The 19,687-nt window shown below is 38.5% G+C and overlaps 1 protein-coding gene across 6 annotated transcripts in view; it reads right to left on the bottom strand.

The window, feature by feature from the left end:
* Window positions 1-15,240: 15,240 nt before the first annotated feature.
* Window positions 15,241-19,687, bottom strand: part of COMMD10 (COMM domain containing 10) — a 237,312-nt gene continuing 232,865 nt past the window's right edge. For all 6 annotated transcript variants that reach the window (XM_012528512.4, XM_004467262.5, XM_071209537.1 and 3 more), the window contains 2 exons: window positions 18,960-19,019; window positions 15,241-17,715 (listed from right to left, as the gene is read on the bottom strand). In XM_012528512.4, the coding sequence (XP_012383966.2) occupies window positions 17,677-17,715; window positions 18,960-19,019 (99 nt within the window). In that variant the 3' untranslated portion in view covers window positions 15,241-17,676. The remainder of the gene's footprint in view (window positions 17,716-18,959; window positions 19,020-19,687) is intronic.

The raw sequence follows: 19,687 nt of genomic DNA, 5'->3' as shown, positions 1-19,687 counted from the left end.
CAGATTTCCCAATGATGAAAATTTTATTCCCATGTACCTGCAATTTCCAATGATACCATTCTTTACCAGGACTCGTCTGCAAAGTACAGCTCTCATTGCATTGGAATTCCTTGCAGATCATCTGCTCTCTCCCAGGATGACCACACACAGGCCCATTTTCTCTGAACCTGTGAGTCTCTTGCTTCCCAACACAGAGGTGGATGCACATCCCACATCAATTAATCAGCATGGGCTCCTTCCATCGACAGTGAACAAAGACATTTTAAACATGGCTTGACACTTCACACGGCTCTTGCTACACTGATACCCCTCCTTGGCTCATGTGTGACCCATCTGTTGATGAACAGTTAATCACACATAATATGTCACATGTATGCACAGGTTCATTGTAGGATTCAAGCTAGAAGCCATACTTTTGGGAAGCTTCATAGTAGTATGTGGAACCAGGCTTGCTGTCTGTCTTTACCATGTAATAAAGGATTCCAGGCCTTGGCTCCTTGGAAAAACATCTGATCAGAAACAGCAAAATATTCTGCTAAAAAACCAAAATGATAAAAGAAAATTATTAGCATAAGCTTCAAATATTGGAGCAGCTTCATGAGGGGGATATAAGACCGTCTCAGAGAAACCAATGATATTTCAAGGACAAGAAGCATTTTGCCTTGCCCCAAAATCCAGAGATGCTGTGGGTTAGTAGGTAACCAATTATCTTGAAAAAGTCAATCCCCAAATTAAAAATATTTAACAGACTGCTAGTTCCCTTCCAAAAGGTAGGGGAAGGGGGAATTTGTTAGATTCCAAAATGGGCTCTTCAAGAACTGCTAAAAAAAGATGATAACATTTTGGGGTATTTTCCCCATTTCTTGGGATGGCAGTTTGTATCACCACCCCTACCTGATTTGGAAAAGCAGTGCAGTGTATTGGTGAGGATTTGGATTAAGGATCATGAGACTTGCTTTCTACTCCTGGCTCTGCCAAGAAAGGGCAATATGGCCTTGGAGAAGTCAGTTATCTTCTCTGAGCCTCAGGAGTGGTTAAAACATTTGACATTTCCCTAGTTCCTTCCACGTCTGTCCAAGTTGTCTGTTCTTTCCTCCAGAATATTTCCTTAGCTTATCCTCTACTAGAAACGATGTTACTTGGCCTTCCCACTGCGGCCCTTGCTGTGTGTGAACTGTCTTGCTGCTCCTAGTTGTCATTTCATCAACTTTGTTGAACAGATAATTAAATGCATGGATGAATTCCTGACTCCCTTCTGCATATTGGCTCTTTCTGTGGGTTGCTATTACTTTCCATCAAACAAGAGTGTTAAAAGGAACTTAAGTTGTGTTCAGCTGGTCAGTCCTTATTCAGCACATTTCATGTGTCAGGCATTAAAGTCAGCAGGTGCTTGAAGTGATCAAAGACAAGATCCTGACCCATAAGACACTTTCTTTCCTTTACCTGTGACACCACACCAAGAGGTGATGACTATATCATTTTGGGTCCAGTCGGGAGACAGAAACCACAAAGTGATTGAAATAGGGGAAGTCTGATATAAAGGATTATTAAGCTATGGTAACTATAAGATGTAAATAGAACTTTATTAGGGTACCATGGGGCTAGGAGTACCAAAGGTAAATGAACTTGGAAGGAGGTATCCCCTTCCTAAGGACGGGATTCTTATCTGGTTGGAGAAGGTATAGCTGTAGTCCATAGTTTGGAAAGGAAGTTCACTGCTGTGCCCAGGCCAGGGTTGGTCCACAGTCACTAGGCAAGCAGGAAGCAACCTTCTGGGGAGTAGGTGAACCACAGTTGGTGACCAAATGTGCACAGAGAATGTCACCGTGGTTGGAAGGCCTGAAGGGAAAACCTTGGGGGAGGGGAGCATGCAAGCAGAGGGTATCAGGGTGCAGGTGAGTCAGAGCCAGTGGGTGGGGTAACAGGTATGCATAAGAGCTATGAGTGCTGCTCCAGCTGAGAGACCAGGTGTGCAGTCCTGGGTTGGGAAAGCCATGGGAAGGTGTTCCCCAGGCTAGGCCAGTGCAAGGTGGCTGAGGGACTACATTCTGGACACATGGCTGGGGCAGAGCAACACTTGATACCTAATGCTCAATGACTGACAGATGCTGGAACTTGCAAGAAAAGCTCCTTCCCCCTGCAGAGTCTCTCCAGCACCCTCTACTTAGAAAGTTTAACATTGTGCTGACTGTAAAGGAGAAGGAACACAGCTTAAAGGAATTCCATTCATTATTGCAGAACAGATATTAAAGGGTGAATTTGAGGTGAAAGCCAAAAATCCATAATAGGCACAGTGAGATTTCAAGAGTCCAATACATAGACTCAGAAATTCTGAGCTCTAATCTGAGTTGGGCTGCCTGACGCTGGATATGGGTGTCTCATTTGCAGTTTGTTCATTTATAAAATGAAAATAATATTTGTTCAATTTACCAAACAAAACTATTGTGAGACTCAGATGAGCGCAAGAGTATGAAAGGGCTTTATAAATGCTAAAGTGCTGTACAAATGCAATGGGCCATTGTTGTAATAATTGTGTTACACACACTGCCCATCAAACTGGATGATGCTCAGCCTGGAATTAAGGCCACAGAGATGAGACCCTGCCTTATTTAGTTTGAATCTCTCTTACTTAGAGCACTATCTGAAACATAGTAGGCAGTTGATCAGTCTTTGTGGCCATAACTGCACTGTTTTACTTAGTTACAGGTGGATTGATAACCTCATTAACTTAGGAGCTGAAGCTGAAAGTAATGCTGCCGGATCAAGGACCAACCATAGCCCCTCAGAGGGGGCCCACACTGATGCCTGCCCCCGCCCCCCACCTTTCTTCCTATCACCAGAAAGCTGCAGGGAGAGCCTCTTTGCCCATTTTAGTTTTCTAGGCTGCCAAGACGCAATACACCAGAAGTGGGTTGGCTTTTACAATGGTGGTTTATTTGCTTGCAAGCTTACAGCTCTGATGTTGAGAAAAATGTCCAAATCAAGGCATCATCAGGCGATGCTTTCTCCCCTAGGACCAACTGCTGGCAATCCTGGACTCCCCTGTCATATGGCAAGGAGCTTGGCGATGTCTGCTGGTCTCTCCCTTCTCTTCTGGGTTTCCTTGCTTCAGCTTCTGGCTTCAGTGCCTTTCTCCATGTTTCTGTAACTTTCTCTGTCTCTCTCTCTCCGTATTCATGCCATTTATAAAGGACTCCAGTAAGAGAATTAAGACCCATATCCCAGGCAAGCCTCCTGCGCTATGCCTTACTGAAGTAACCTAATCAAAAGGTCCCACCAAACTAGATTAACACCCACAGGAATGGATTGGCTCTATGGACATGATTTTTCTGTGGGCCATAAAAACCTCAAGCTACTACACCCCCTGATCAGCCAGCACCCAAGACTCTGGAACAACACCTTTATTGTAGATCCTGAAAAGCAGAACAAGAGATTTCCACCAGGACCTCCCTTGCTGGACTATTAAATAGTTGGTAGATGAATAAATGTATAAATGAATGAATGAATGAATGAATGAATGAATAAGCACAGAGTTGCTCAGCTAAGTCCTTGGTTAGCATCCTATGTGGATGTGATAATCATAAGAGCACCAAAAAAAAACCAAACCCATTTTTCTTTAAATCCACACTCATCCCAAATCTCCTTCCTTTCTCTCTCTCCCTACCTCCCTTTTTAAAAAAATAAATGAAGAAACCTGAGTATATATGCAACGGCTGCTTTATTCATTTATTTATTGTACTTCAACAGCAGAAACCTCACAGTAGGACATGCCAGAGCTCTGTCTGAGCATCTTGGGCACTGCCAGGCTCTCTCTGTGTGAAGGTAAGTTCCTGGTGGTCTGCAGCTCCAGTTTGTCCTGGGACTGCTGATGACTCCTGCTGGGAGAAAAGCCAGGGGGGGGGGTAGGGGGGCAAAAAACTGAGGACATGCTGATTGGTTTGGGGGAGGAAACTCCTGCCATCTCCCCCACAATGGCAGTCCAGAAGGAGAAGCAGGAAGAGTCAAGCAAATTTCATTACTCCGAAACCTATCCTGGGACATTGCAGAGCTCCTTGTAGACAACTGAACTGTTGCATATTCTTTAGACCTAAACTTTGCTAATATAATTAGAAAATTCTTTTATACTGCCTGTAACACATTCTGTAGATGAAGTTCAGCCAACAAGCACTTACACTAATTTGGGCATGCTAGTGGTTAATTGTTTAAGGCTGAAACAGTTTGGCATTGCAGGATCAGTTTCCTCTGCTTTTGATGTACACTGGGATGGGTTAAATACATCAGGGTGAAAATAACATATGGAAGAAGCCTTTCATTCATTCATTCCCTTGCCCGAAGCAAATCCTATGGGTTTCATATGATGTGAATCAGCTCTACTTGCAGATGACCAAACACATTTAGAAAACCAGGCACAGAGGTAGCCCTGAAGTGGCTTGGACATCTGTTACTGGAGCACATAAGGGTAACTTGATCAGTCAGTTAAATTCCCTCCTTTTTCTCAGTTTCCTACTTAGCTGTGTTGCATTGTAAATGTTGTCTGGAAAGAGAGGAGCAGTGTTTTCTATTGTTCTTTTCCTTCCACAATTTCAGCAAATGGCCAAAAGAAATATTTATGTCAGGCTACCAAGGCACATTCCATCCCTCCTTAGCCTCCCAGGGAGCTGGAGAGAGGTTGAAGTTCAAGTTCTCACTCAGAAGTGCAGAGGAAGGTGAGTGTGAGGTCAATTTCTATACTGCCAGGAACTGGGAGCAAAGCCTCTCACTGGTCTATTGTGGCAGGTGGGTAGCCAGCACCTTTGAAATTGACCTAGCAATGTCTCCCCTCTGTTTTCAGAGAAGTGGATATTTTGCTTATTTAGAATGGAGGGTTAGAAGTGTCAAGCTAGTCTTCTTCAGAGGAGTCAGAATCACTGTTTTCAAAGCCATCTTCTCTTATTCAGTGCCCACTTCAGAGTTGAAAGCTATGAATGTTGCCTTTGATATTTTTATCCATAGCTCTTGACACATGTTTACCACTGAAAAATAAGATAGAAAGTCTGAGAAGAGCTATAAGAGACAGAGGTAAAATTTTGATTGCATTTAATGACACTTTACTAGAGAACCTCCAAATGCCCAAAATCTTGTTCTGCCAATCACTTCTCAACCCTTAAAATTCCCAAGGGAGCCATATACAGAAAGACTGAAAGCAAAGAGGAAACATTTTTGCCCTTTAGAGCTTCCTAAGGCAGGGTTTAGAGCATAGGGTTTGCTCTTAGGGCCTAAGAAGGGCACCCTGGGTGCGCATACATACACACACCTACCTCTGCCTCACTCAAGTTTTCATGTGTCACTAGCCCCTGCCACCAACATGGTATGAAGCTAAAGCTATGGCTTTGCTGAGGCAGAGGAAGATGGCCAGACCCGAAGGGATCACTGGTTGCACTGTGGCTGCAACGCATGGAGTGGAAGCAGGAAGTGCAAGGCAGGAGTGCCACGCATGGACATGGTTGTTTTATAGTTCCTCTGCCCCTAGTAAACCAGGCCAGCCAGTGTTCTATAACTGACCAAAGAAAATTGTAAGTCACTCTTGTTTGAGGCATGTGGGGGAATAGAAAGGAGGACAACAAGGAAGTAGGTGGAGAGGCAGAAGCATATCTTCCCCTATAAAACAGTCACCTTCTCCACAAAAGTGTCCTCTTTGAATACCTATACAGGGAAGCTTATGAAATACAGGTGACTTCCAAGAGTAAAACCTAAAATGCATATTTAGTCTTAGAAACTAGCAGATGAAATAAGGAGAAGTCATTCACATTATAGGAGAATTTTTCACTTCTCAAAAAATATGAGTCTATGGAAAGAAAAGCTGATTTGTAGTGGACACAACAGTTGATTTGTAGTGGGCCCAACCTTTCAAGCAGACTTTTGTAATCCTGGATTTCCCTGCATAGATTATGGAGCTAAATATAAGTATTAATTTAAATGGTTGCGAGATTATCTTGACAGGATTCAACTAACCCAAAGAGAAGGGATCCAAAAGTAGTGTAACCTGAAGAGAAGGGATCCAAAAGTAGAAATGCATTCATGGGAATGATATTAACTCAAGGAAAATGATCCAGGGAAATCAGAGAAGGGACTGCTTCTTGGGAGCCAGCAGAGCAGAACCACAGCAGTGTACAAAAAGTACACTTGGGCAAACACTCAAATGAGTGCCTGGAGGGATTATAACTGCACAGACGGTGAAGAAACCTGACTTTTACTGGTCCATCAGCTCAGGGCACCTGTCTACATACCTGAGCCTGTCCAGCACAACTTTACAATAACGCTGACCCAAACATATGAGAGAGGTTAATAGTATATTTGGCAAAGGTGGACACCCCAGAGTCCTCCAAGTCTGCTGTGTGAGGGAATATCCTGACTGGGTAACTTGCAAGTCTAGAAAGCTGCTGCACCCAAACTGGATTTTTTTAAAAACCTACTCCAGTTACATTAGATCGCACAAGCATAGGATTGAACACATTCTTCAGTAAGAAATACCTCTGACAAAGAGGGCCCTGGGTTTTAAGGGTTCATGGGGTTTTTTAGTTGGCTAAAAGCCACTGGAAGCAATATACCAGAAAAGAGTTGGCTTTTACAATGGAGATTTATTAGATTAAAAGCTCACAGTTCTGCCAGCCAAGGATTCTGTATCTGGCAAACTGTTCTTCAAAAATGAGGGTCAGTTCAAAGTCTTCACAGACAATCAAAAACTGTTAGAATATGTTACCAAAGGATGAGAATTACAAGAGATACTAAAGGGAGTGCTTCAGCTGAAAGGAAAAAAAAAACATGGTTAAAGCATATCATGATGTTTGTAACTAGCAGAGCTATTATATGGGTATGACAGTGGTTGAAAGGGAAAGTCTAAGGTCATATATATTACTAGAGGGAAAGCTAAAAAACTGTAACATGGGACTGTATTAGATAGTAAAACCTCATGTAAAACATGAATATGGGTGATACTGCATATATGAAACTCCTTTTACAAAATATAAATACAAATATGCTAGAGAGAAGAAAAGAGAATAGCAGCTATGTATGGCAGGTGAAGTATAGAGAGGTTGAGAGGTGATGTTTGTTCATTTGTTTATTATTATTGGAAAACTGAAAGTACTCTGGGAATTACTGGAGTGATGAATGCACAAATATGCAATTACACCGAAAACCATAGATTGTAATCTTTGGATGGATTTATGCTTTATTAATATGTTATCAATGAAATTGTTTTAAAAAAACAGAAAACTGCAAGTGTTGGAGATGTGGAGAGTCAGGAATATTTATTCACCGCTGGTGGAATGTGGAATGGTACAGTCACTGTGGAAGTCTGTTTGGCATTTCCTAAGGAAGTTAGATATAGATTTACCTGGCAATGCCACTAGGTACATACCCAGGAGAACTGAGAGCAGTGACACAGACAGACATAAGCACACCGATGTTCATAGCAGCATTATTCATGATTGCCAAAAGTTGGAAACAACCCATGTGTCCATCAGCCAATGAATGAATAAACAAATTGTGATGTATACACACAATGGAATATTATGCAGGTGTCATAAGAAATGAAGTAGTGAAGCATATGACAACATGGATGAACCATTATGTTGAGTGAAGCTAGCCAGGCACAATAGGACAATTATTGTATGATTTCATTATTATGAACTAAATATAATGAGCAATCTCATGGACTTAATAGCTAGAATATAAGCCACCAGAGAACAGAATGTTATTAGAGAAAGAAAAGCTGAGTTTTAATCTATGCAGAACTGATAAAAAGTTGTTTGTGAATATTTGGAAATGAAATAAATGGTGAAAGCACACCATAGGATTTGTAATCACTAGAGCTAACATATGGGTATGATAGTGGGTTTTGTTTTGTTTTTTTCTTTTTTGGAGTAATGAAAATTCTCTAATACTGATTGAAGTGATGAATGCACAACTCTGTGATTATACCAAATGCCATTGATTGTACATTTTAGATAAATTGTATGGTTTATGAACAAAAAAATAATAGGGTGATTTTGGGGAAAAACACAGCAAATGTAAGATATGGACTATATAGTTGTAGTAATACTTTGACACTGCTCTTTCATATTTGCTACAAATGTTTAAACAATGCAAAATATTGGTGGTGGGATGAGATATGGGAGCCCTGTATTATGTTATGTATTTTTGTTTTGTAAGTTCACAACTTTTACTATACTCTTATCGTTTATGTATGTTCATGTATAAACGATATACTTTAATAAATTTTTTAATGGAAGGAAAAAAGCTTACAGTTCTGAGGCCATAAAAGTGTCCGATATAAAGGCATCATCAGCTGTGGATGGTCAGACACACGGCAGGGCACAATGGCTGCATCAGCTCTTCTCTCCACGGGCTTGTTGCTTTTAGCTTCTAGCTGTTCCCTCTGTGGTTTCCTCTCAGCTACTGTGTCCATTGATTCAGCCTCTGACTCCCGGGGACTTCTCTCCCAGCTTCTGGAAGTTTTCTCTCTGTCTCTGGAGCTTTTTTCTGTCTGCAGCATTTTATTCCTCTGTTATAAAGGACTTTAGTAAGAGGATTAAGACTCACCCTGGGTCATGCAACCCAACCAAAGGCCCTTACCTGAAGTAATTTAATCAAAAGGTCCCACCTACAATAGATTTACATGCACAGGAATGGATTGGCTTTAAGAACATTCTTTTCTGGGATTCACAAAATGTCATACAGTATTCTGCCATGAGGTAGCAAAGTTTGATGTTGTAAATTGTTACTTTATCAAGAAAGAAACTTATTCCTTACAGTGACTTCTACATCTAAAAGCAGTCTTGATTGCATGGCTTTCTGCATCTTGCCTGCATTCTTTACTATCTATGTGAATTTTCAATATTTATTTATCCATCCTGTGATCACTTGGAATAATTTGTGCCATATAAAGGGAGACTAAAAAATGCTCTGTCATTGAAATGTCCCGTATCAGTGAGGAAAGCCTCTTTGGAGATGGTGTGTATACATGGGCATTATGTGTATATGTCTTTAATCCAACACCAGAATTTTCAGCAGGAAATTAAAATCTTCTGGATAATAAGCTCATGAAATCTATATACATATAATATGCATCTCAATTTAAGAACATTGCTGATGGTCTCTCTGGAGCACTTCCTTTGACCCTGTCATGTAAATCACCTTTGAATTTCATAGGAATGTAATTGTTTTTCAGTCTTTGCAGCATCAGTACTGGGAGCATGTCTAGGTCAACTTCATAACTATCATAAATCTCCTTACAGCCGTGGGAGAACTTCCTCTAGCCTTGTGGACAGGAGAAATCTGGGCCTCTAGCTGGCTTACTGCAATTTATCAGCTTTTATTCTCCTCATGTGTATCTCCTGCTCTATGAATGAAGGGCTCAGTGACTTCAGGAGGCCCTCTCCAGAGATGTGGCTATTCCCTAATGACATTACAATGTATTTGGCCTAAGCAGTTTGAAAACCTCTCATACAACTTAAGATTTACAATTGTTTTGCTTGTTTGAAGAATTCAGTTGATACTGTGCAAATAAAGGAAGAGAAGCCGAGGGAGAAAAACTATTTATATACCCCATTAAGTCTTACAGTCAATATTTCCTGAGTATCCTGACATTCATAGGACTACTGACATTGGCCTGTAATAGAATGAGAGGCTGGATCGCAAAGTAGAGTATGTGGTCTGGATTGCAGTTGTGACTTTATCCAATAGTTTGGAAAATTACTATGTACTCCTGTGCTGAAGCATAACCACATTCCTGGTTGGAAAGGGATGCTGGAGTTTCCAATGGTGAAGTGTTAGAGCAGTCTGTTTCTGGGGACAGCTTTTTGCTTTGTCCCTAGTTAAACATGCAGGACGAATTTGAATGTGAACCAGAAATAGAGCGCACTAGAAATAGAGCAGAAAGGAAATCTGGAGACATGAGGGAAAACGTTGAGAAATCACTGAACTCCATGCCTCACAGAAAATCTGCATTAACTATGGATGAGAAAAGTTTATTATTGACTTTTCCTTAAGGCAGGATCATTGTGGGCTTTAAAATCAATTTCAAAAATAAATGCAATTATTAAATTTACTATTAATTGCCTTCCTCTTCTTTTGAAAAGAACTCCTTTAAAGACAAATATTAACCAAGAAAATCAAGTTATTTCTAAAAAATGAGGTTCTCATATTTTCATTAAAGATGCCAAAAATGACTGAACTCTGGTTTCATTAGGGAAACATTATTATATATTCCTATTTTCTGCCTAGGAGATTAAAGCCATCTCCCCAATCCTATAGCATCTTCCTTATAGACTAGACTGGCTCCATCTTTCTTGTCCTTGCAGACAATTCTTTTTGAATAACTTTTTCTTTTCTTTTAAGATTTATTTCTCTCCCCTCCCCCCCACTCCAGTTGTCTGTTCTCTATTTGCTGCGTCTTCTTTGTCCACTTCTGTTGTTGTCAGTGGCACGGGAATCTGTGTTTCTCTTTGTTGCATCATCTTGTTGTGTCAGCTCTGTGTGGGCAGTGCCATTCTCAGGCAGGCTGCATTTTCTGTCGCGCTGGGCAGCTCTCCTTATGGGGCGCACTCCTTGCGCATGGGGCTCCCCTATGCAGGGGACACTCCTGCGTGGCAGGGCACTCCTTGAGCGCATCAGCACTGCGCATGGGCCAGCTCCACGTGGGTCAAGGAGGCCTGGGGTTTGAACTGCGGACCTCCCATGTGGTAGATAGATGCCCTAACCACTGGGCTAAGTCCGCCACCACTTTTTCTTTTAAATAAAAGAAAGAAAATAGGCCATGAAAATTGCCATCACTTGGATTTGGATCATAGCCATCCACGCCAGTTAGTACAACCTTTCATTCCAGAGAGAAGCAAAAGAATGTCAAAAAGATTCAAGAGTGTGTGTAAGGTGGGCTAAGGGTGGGGATGCAATGATAATTCTTTAAATTCTCCAAAATTATAAATGCCATTAAGTTTACTATAATATCCCTCAAATTAATGTGTTCCTAATTTTAGCATTAAATGATCTTGTCAATTGAGTAGAACTATTTGCATAATGATGGCAAAAATCGAAGTTTTAGGGAAGCAAAATTGATCTGAAACTTAAAATTCTAATTCCTGAGTGGCTCCTGACTAATGAGCCTGAACAAGTCAGAATTGTCTCAACCTTCTTTATCAGGGTTAAGGGGATTATGTGAACACTTCAAAGGAAATTTCCAATATACCCCTATAGTGTATAAACACCTAGTTTCTCAAAATTTTCCTACAAAGTAGCCACATTGGAGGAGGGGTGAATTATGCTTCCAGTAGCTCTGAGGGTTTTGTCTGAAGTTGCTAGCTATGCCATAAAATCATCAATCTTTAAAAATAAAAATGCTTTAAATTACATTACCTCTATATTAGTTAGGCTGTAAATTAAATTGTTGTATGAAGAAGACCCCAAATACAGCTGCTCAAACAAGGTATTTCCTTTCTCATGTAATGGTCTGGAGACAGCTATTTGTCAAGGGCATGTAGGCAGTACTGCTTTGTGAGATATTCAGGAACCCAGGCTCCTTCCATCTTGTTGCACACCCCCGAATACATTATCCTCATCTGCCCAGTCAAAGCTGACCTAGCTCCAAATTTGTGTTTCAGTCACAGAGAGGGGGAAAGAAAAGTGGAAGTGAATATCATATCCACTCACATTTCATTGGTGAGAACACAGTTACTAGGCTAAAGTAGCTGCAAAAGAGGCTGGAAATTATAATAGTTCTATGACCATGTGCCTGGAAAAACTAAAGTAAAAGTGATGCTAGAGTTATCTTGGGAATTCATGCATCTCCTACCAATTGATATATTCCTCTAGAGAAGTCTCAGTTTAAGAAGTATGGTGTAAAGCAGGGGTTGACTAACTTTTTCTGTAAAGGGCCAGGTAGTAAACATTTTAGGGTTTGCAGGTCATATGGTTTTTTGACAACTATTCAACCTGCTCTTTTGGTGTGAAAACAGCCATAGACACTGTGTAAGAGAATGACCACACATGTTGTTTTATATATTTCAGCACAACAAATTACTATAATTTTAGAGGTTTAAAACTACACACATTTATTATCTCACAATTACTCTGGGGTCAGCAGTCCAAGAATGGCTTAGGGTCCTCTGCTTAGGTCTCATAAGTCTGTTGGCTAGACTGCACTCAACTGGAGGCCTGACTGGGAAAGAAAGAATCCACTTCCAAGTTCACTCAGGTTGTTTGAAGAATTTATTTCCTTGTAGCTGCACGGCTGAGGCCCTCAGCTTTTTTTTTTTTTTAAAGATTTATTTATTTCTCTCCCCTTCCTCTCCCCCCTCCCAGGTTGTCTGCTCTCTGTGTCCATTCGCTGTGTGTTCTTCTGTGTCTGCTTGTATCATCTGGCGGCACTGGGAAACTGCATCTCTTTTTTTGTTGTATCATCTTGCTGGGTCAGCTCTCCATGTGTGAGGTGCCACTCCTGGGTGGGCTGTGCTTTTTTGTTTCAGGCAGGGTGGCTCTCCTTGTGAGGCACACTCTTTGCGCATAGGACACCCCTATGTGGAGGCGCCCTGTGTGGCATGGCACTCCTTGTGCACGGCTGAACTGCACAGGGCCAGCTCACCACACTGGTCAGGAGGCCCTGAGAATTGAACCCTGGACCCTCCATATGGTAGATGGATGCTCTATCAGTTGAGCCACATCCACTTCCCAGCCCTCAGCTTTTTTGATGGCTGTTGGTGACCTTCAGCAATTAGAGGCTGCCTGCAGTTCCTTGCCTGGTCCATAGTACCTCTCACAACACTGCAGTTTGCTTCTTTGAAGCCAACAAGGAAGAAAGTAGGTAGAGTGAATTTGCTAGCACAATCATAGGACTGATATCCCTCACCTTTGCCATATTCTATTGGTCAGAAAGAATGCACAGGTCCTAACCATCAAAGCTGTGTTCCAATAAAAATTCATAAAAACAAGTGGTAGGCTGCATTAAAACCCACACAGGCTGTAGTTTACTGACCCCTGGAATAACAAATTAAGCATAGAAAGAATTATTTAAGGAAGAAGATATCAAAATTCATTGAGTAGACTTAGAGAAAAAGTTATATTGCTCAGAGCCAGAAGGGTCATGTTAGAAGGTACTTACAGAAAAGAATATTTCTGTTTCTGGTCCTATAATATACCTAACACCTTATTTTGTCCAAAATAACAGTGGGAGAGATTGGATTTACATTAAAATCCAATAGTCATAAAACAGAATTGTTATTGGAATTCCAAATAAATTAAAAGCAAAGTGGCTTCACAGTAAGCTTTCTGCAATTCTAACTTTAAGTTAACCATGGAGGGAAGTGGACTTGGCCCAGTGGATAGGGTGTCTGTCTACCACATGGGAGGTCCGTGGTTCAAACCCTGGACCTCCTTGACCCATGTGGAGCTGGCCCACATGCATTGCTGATGCGCGCAAGGAGTGCCGTGCCACGCAGGGGTGTTCCCCATGTAGGGGAGAGCCCCACGCGCAAGGAGTATGCCTCGTAAGGAGAGCCACCCAGTGCGAAAGAAAGTGCAGCCTGCCCAGGAATGGTACCACACACACGGAGAGCTGATGCAGCAAGATAACACAACAAAAATAAATAGATTCCTGTGCCGCTGACAACAACAGAAGCAGACAAAAACAAGAACACGCAGCAAATGGACACAAAGAACAGACAACTGGGGGCGCGGAGGGGAGAGAAATAAATAAAAATAAAATCTTAAAAAAAAAAAGTTAACCATGAAACAATTTCAACAGAAAGCCTGCTCATTTTCTTATTGTTTATGAAAATGGCAGCTAACACTTACGATGAGATTACTGTAAATTAGGAAATATGCTAAATGTTTTATTATGAATTACCTCATTTAATCTTCACACACACTCCTGTACTACTTAGATTATTATTATTCCCATTACAAAGATGATGAAACTGCTTAATTTTAGCAAATAAAGTAACTTGCTCAACACACACAAAGTAGTAGAACTAGGATATGACTTTTGGTTTGTCCTGAGGAGAAAGATCATTGTACTTTTATTTGGATGTAACCAGAATCCTTTGAAAGATTTTAAGCAGTATGATTAATGTTTTAAAAATATTAGCTCTATGCGAAGACTGGACATGAGGAAGCTAGAGTAGAAGCAGGGTAGTCCAGGACAAAGATGATGGTGGTTTGGAAAGGATAGTGCTCTAGAGATAAATCTGAAATATATTTTGGTGGTAGAAATGAAAGGACTTGGTGAGAGAATGACTCCTTCTCCACCTCTCTAACTGTACTGCATTCCATTATCCCGCATTGTTTTCCATACTCTAGCCATGCTGATCTTCTTTTGGTTCTTGAAACACACTAAGTCTTTTCTAACCTCTAGGATGTTGAATGGCTTGTTTGCTCTGCTAGAATACTTTTCACTCTATTCTTTTATTACTTCATTCTAACTTGTCCTATAGGATGCAGCCCAAATCTCACTTTTTCAGAGACTCTTCCTTGATGTTCCAATCTAAGGTTCATCCCACCTTTTATTTTCTTTTAATAATCTAATTAAAATTCAATCCAAATATTTTTCATCCCAAACATATCACAAATTCTTACATACTTATTTGCTAACTTTTTATTGACTATCTAGATAATAAGCTTTAAGAGGCCAGGAACTATGTTTATTTTGTTTGTTACTCTTAAGATGGTGCCTAGCAGGAACACACAGTTCCTGGCACCACAGGGAGTTGGTAAATATTTGTTGAGGAAATAGATGTCTGAGTTCAATATCTTTAATTCTTGTTTTTAAAAAAATTTCTTTTTAGGAGGTACTGTAGATTATACCCAGGACCTCATACATGTGAAGCAGGCATTCAACCACTGAGCTACACCTGCTCCCCTGTAATTTTTCAATACAGTGCTGCAATGCCTCTCACATTTGCTGACTTTAGAGATTTTTTTCTTCAATCCTTCTGAGTCATCAACATGGCATATTCCAAGTAACTGGTGATGTTCTATTCAACCCACTCTCATTGGTCATTCTTCCCAAACTCTAATCCCAGGTTAAAAAGAATTTTGAGCATGAAAGGTATAGCAGGAAGAGTGGGCTGATGAAAGTAGCTTGAGGCAGTTCAATCTGCATTCATTGTTGGAGGGAGTATAAATTGATATATGGTCCTTAGGGAAATAATCCAGTAACATGCATCAAAGACCTTGAAATAAATGTAAGGAAAAACATACACAAAGATGTGTGGGGTATGTTGGTATTTATATAAGATGTCTGACAAGATAGAAACCAAAATGTAATAGTTAGATAGGTACTATTGAGGAGTGGGATGGCAGAACAGAGCAACATTAGTTTTTTATATATAGGCAATTATTTTAAACAAAAATCCATTAAAGATAAAAATAGAAAATTAATCTTCATACTTTTGACATATTAATTACACATTTAGGAATCTGTATGAATAAAATAGCTAGATATTTGGCCAAAGGTTTATGTATATTGGTGCTTACCACTGAGCTCTTTATTATGCTAAAAAATAGGAAATAATCTAAGTGTCCAACAATAAGGAGATAATGAAATAGTATGCAGCTCATTCAAATGATGGACTATTTAATATACATTAAAATATGTTTTGGGCAATACTGAAGGACATTAAAAACTCTCCGTGATATACAAACAAAGCCGAAGTATAAAACTGTGTTTATGGTATTACTATAATTTGTTAGGAAAGGAAATTAGAAAAAAAGAAAAAAGGGAAGAAGGAGAAAGATACATGGATGGAAAAAACCTACAATAATATCCACTGAAATATCATTAAGGGTCATTCCTGGATAATGGAACTATAATTTTAGGCTACTGCTTTATTAATTTTTAGGTGTTTCCTAATTTAAAATGATTATGATATTTTATAATCAGATAATTGTTATTTGTAATAGGTATAAAAATAGAACTGGTTTCTTCAACAATTAATTTTTTATCTATTCAATCCTGTCAAAAACTCATAGAAGTCATATTTATTTTCCAAGATAGTAGGTTCCAGTCCCCACTAACCCTCCCCGTTTTATTTTTATGAAGAAGTAACATGCATTTAACACTCTTTGGGAATGAATATTTTCTTTAACTTATGTATTGTAACAATGGTGGTGTCTTAAGGAATAAAATGATTTGTAATTACATATATTTCAGGAATAATTATGTTCTTAGCTGGAATTAGAGTATTTGTCCTTTCTTCAATGTCTTTGGCTAGTGGAGAGATAATTATTTACTATATTTTTGTGTAAGTATACTCTTAGAGAGTATGAAGCCAGCTCTATTAGGTGGCGTAAAATAAACTACTTTTAGAAAACTTAATTTCTAACTATCACATTTAATAATCACATTTAATTTAGATACCTATATTGGAAGTTATATCTGGCCATTAAATCAATGAAAACTCCCTGTCAGGAAAGCCTAACAAATTCAACTTGGGATAATGTATGTTTATATATATATATATATATTTATGATGTCTGAAAGAATAGTTACCAAAATATTTATAGTAGTCAGGTAGTTACCTCTGGGAGAGTGGCAGAATACAGTTCATAAAGAAATAAGAAATACCCTACAATATATAAACAAATATAATTACACTATAAACATGGGAGACATTTAACATTTATATTACCTAGATATTTCATATAAGGAATATGATTCAATTTCAATGGTTCTGTTTAATACAGATCACTTCTGAAATCAAAGTCCAGTCATGACACATGTTTGAATCAATCTCTCTCTCTCTGGAAAGAGGACAGAAGGACAGCTATTTCATCATAAACAATTCAACTTATATTATTTTCTTATAGGCAATCACATTATTTACATATATTCATAGCATAAGATACTTGTGAACCAATCCTAAGAAATAAAAATTTTATTTACTGGAATCAATGAACATGTATACAGAAAGGGAATGTAAAGTGTAACTGTTTTGAAATTTCCAGGATGCTCATTTAGCAATCATTACAACTGTTTTTATTCATGATTTGAATGTATCCCACACTATGAAGTGAATCATTATTAATTTGCAATATAAAGATAAGCACAAAAATCTGGACTATTAAATAATTAAATGCAGGAAAAAAATTAAAATGGACAGAGAAGCTCACACTCAAATTAAATGACATACTAATACTAGCTCTATTATAAATTTCTTTCCTTTATTATTTCCCAAGCAAAATACACTCATTATATCCAATGGACAATACCATAATGTATTAGATTGCATGTGGCTGCTTTCCTACTTTTACTAATGTAATTACTGAAATTCTGTATTCTGCTAAGATATACATTATGCCTTGTATCCTTGATGCATAAGGAATTATCAAGCATGTAAAAAATAAACAGATCCGGAAATAAAGCAACAACAGGACAGTAAAAACAATATGATAATCACTCTTGTTTCCTTTTGAGTGAAAGTGTTCTTAACAATTGTTGGCTCACAGAACTGGAGAAAGTGTATCAGAACCTCAACACTCTTAACAATGATCTCCCTTGGCTATATTTGTCTAAGAAGCGATAAGCCATATAATTTACAGGAAGAAAGCCACTGAATCCTTCAGGAAACACAACCTGGCAATCTGTCTTCAATGCAATATAATGAGCTGGCAGGAGTATGATGGAGAGATCAGTCTTGGAAAACATCATGTAAGGGAATCCAACTGTGCTTGAATGGTCTCTAGCTATTTACAAAGGAAAAAAAAGAAGAAAGTTAGTGAAGGGAGAGAAATTCACATAAAGTGTTGTTTAGAAACATGCAAATGAAAGGGAAAGAATGGCATTGTTAACAATGCATAATAAATTTATTCATATAGCAATAAAAATATCATTTAGAATGTTTTTAATGTGACGATATTAGAATTCATTTTTGCAATTAAGTTCTCAATTTTGTAAAAAAGGTTTTCTAAATACTACTGTTTTAAATGTACCCAGCTGTTTCATTTAAATATATAAAAATACATTTTAAATACATATAAAAAGAAATGAGCTATCTAGAGGAGGAACCTTAAACACACATTACTAAGTGAAAGAATTCAGTCTGAAAAGGCTACATACTGTATGGTTCCAACTATAACGTTGTGGAAAAGGCAAAACTACAGCGACAGTAAAAAGATTAGTGGCTGCCATGAATTATGCAGATAGAATGGAGGGCAGGGATACATGGGTGGAACACAGGGCATTTTTAGGGCAGTGAAACTATTCTGTATGATATTGTAATGGTGGATTTACGACACTACGCATCTGTTAAAATCCAGAAAATCATAAAACACAGTGAACCCTAAGGTAAACTATAGACTTTAGTAACTTACAATGTATCAATATTGGTTCATCGATCGTAACAAATGTGCCACACTATCACGAGATGCTAATAATAGGAGAAACTATGTTTGTGGGGTATATGGAAAGAAACTCTCTTTACTTTCTGTGCAATTTTTATGTAAACCTAAAACTGCTCTAAAAATGAAGTTTATTTAAAAATCACTACACAAGATTTTAAAAGTGGGGGGGCTGCATTTTACTGGATTAGGAAATCAGTATTTGGAAAGAAACATGAAATATGCTCAAAGATAAATCTTTAAAGGCTGGGCATTTTCCTTTCCATGTTTCTTTTTATTCTTGAGCCCAGTAATTAAAGTATTTAACATTTCCATCAAAAGGTCAGACTGGCTAGGTACAATATAGTTCACTACTTAAAGCTTTACAAGAAAGTAATGATCTTGCTGCTTTATTTAAAGCCATATCTGCTTTTTTTCCTGCTTTACTTCGTCAGATTCTCTTCATTTCAGTTATGCATCCTGAAACATAAGGTGTTTAAATGGGAAGTTTAAAGAATTTAGCTTCATGAGAGGGAATTTAAAATAAGAATTTATCATATGAAGGAAACATGAAGAAACCCACATCAGAAAATTATTTTAATAATAAAGACCTTGTTATAGAACTCAAACAACTCCTTGTGACTGAATTCCATAAGTACTTTCTCCAGGCTCTGTAAGGAAGAGGAAAAAAAAAAAAAAGAATTTAGTTATATAGAATTTATATTGCATTTTTTTTTCTCTCTAGCTAGCCTTAGAATAAGCTATATTATTCTCTGAGTGGTTTTAAAAGAATACTTACCTGTTTTACTCAATTCTACCATTCCTAGAACTCATAATGCACTTAGTAACACTTCACTTTAGCAAAAGGTTTTAACTCTACAGGGATATCTGTTCTTTAAATTGACTCCACCAAGGTTAATAAAATATATGCCAGCAAGAGAACAATTTCATTATCTATTTTTTTTCAAGGCAGAGATAATACATGAGATTATATTTCATCTTTCTCAGCAGTCCGTTTGAAATCTAGTAAATACCATTACACAAAGACACTGGAGGCAGCATATCTGATTGAACTCATCCAGCCATTAATGCCTCACATCAGTACAGCTACTGCCTCCAAGCTTTAATCTAACAGTTATGCTCTTAACATGCTGAGATTGTTACCTTCTTTAATGTAAAGACTCAGCAAAAGTTAACAACACAAGAGCTTCAAAGCCAGCTGTAAACACTCTTCTTCCTATTACCTCACATCTATTACAAAAACCTTTATGGATGTTACAGGTGCTAAGTAATATTGTGTCTATATATGTATGGTGGTGTAGTAAAGTACAACATTAAA

This window comes from Dasypus novemcinctus, chromosome 2, assembly GCF_030445035.2.
Source record: "Dasypus novemcinctus isolate mDasNov1 chromosome 2, mDasNov1.1.hap2, whole genome shotgun sequence".
Taxonomy (NCBI): Eukaryota; Metazoa; Chordata; class Mammalia; order Cingulata; family Dasypodidae; genus Dasypus; species Dasypus novemcinctus.
This window is presented reverse-complemented; position numbering and strand designations above follow the sequence as displayed.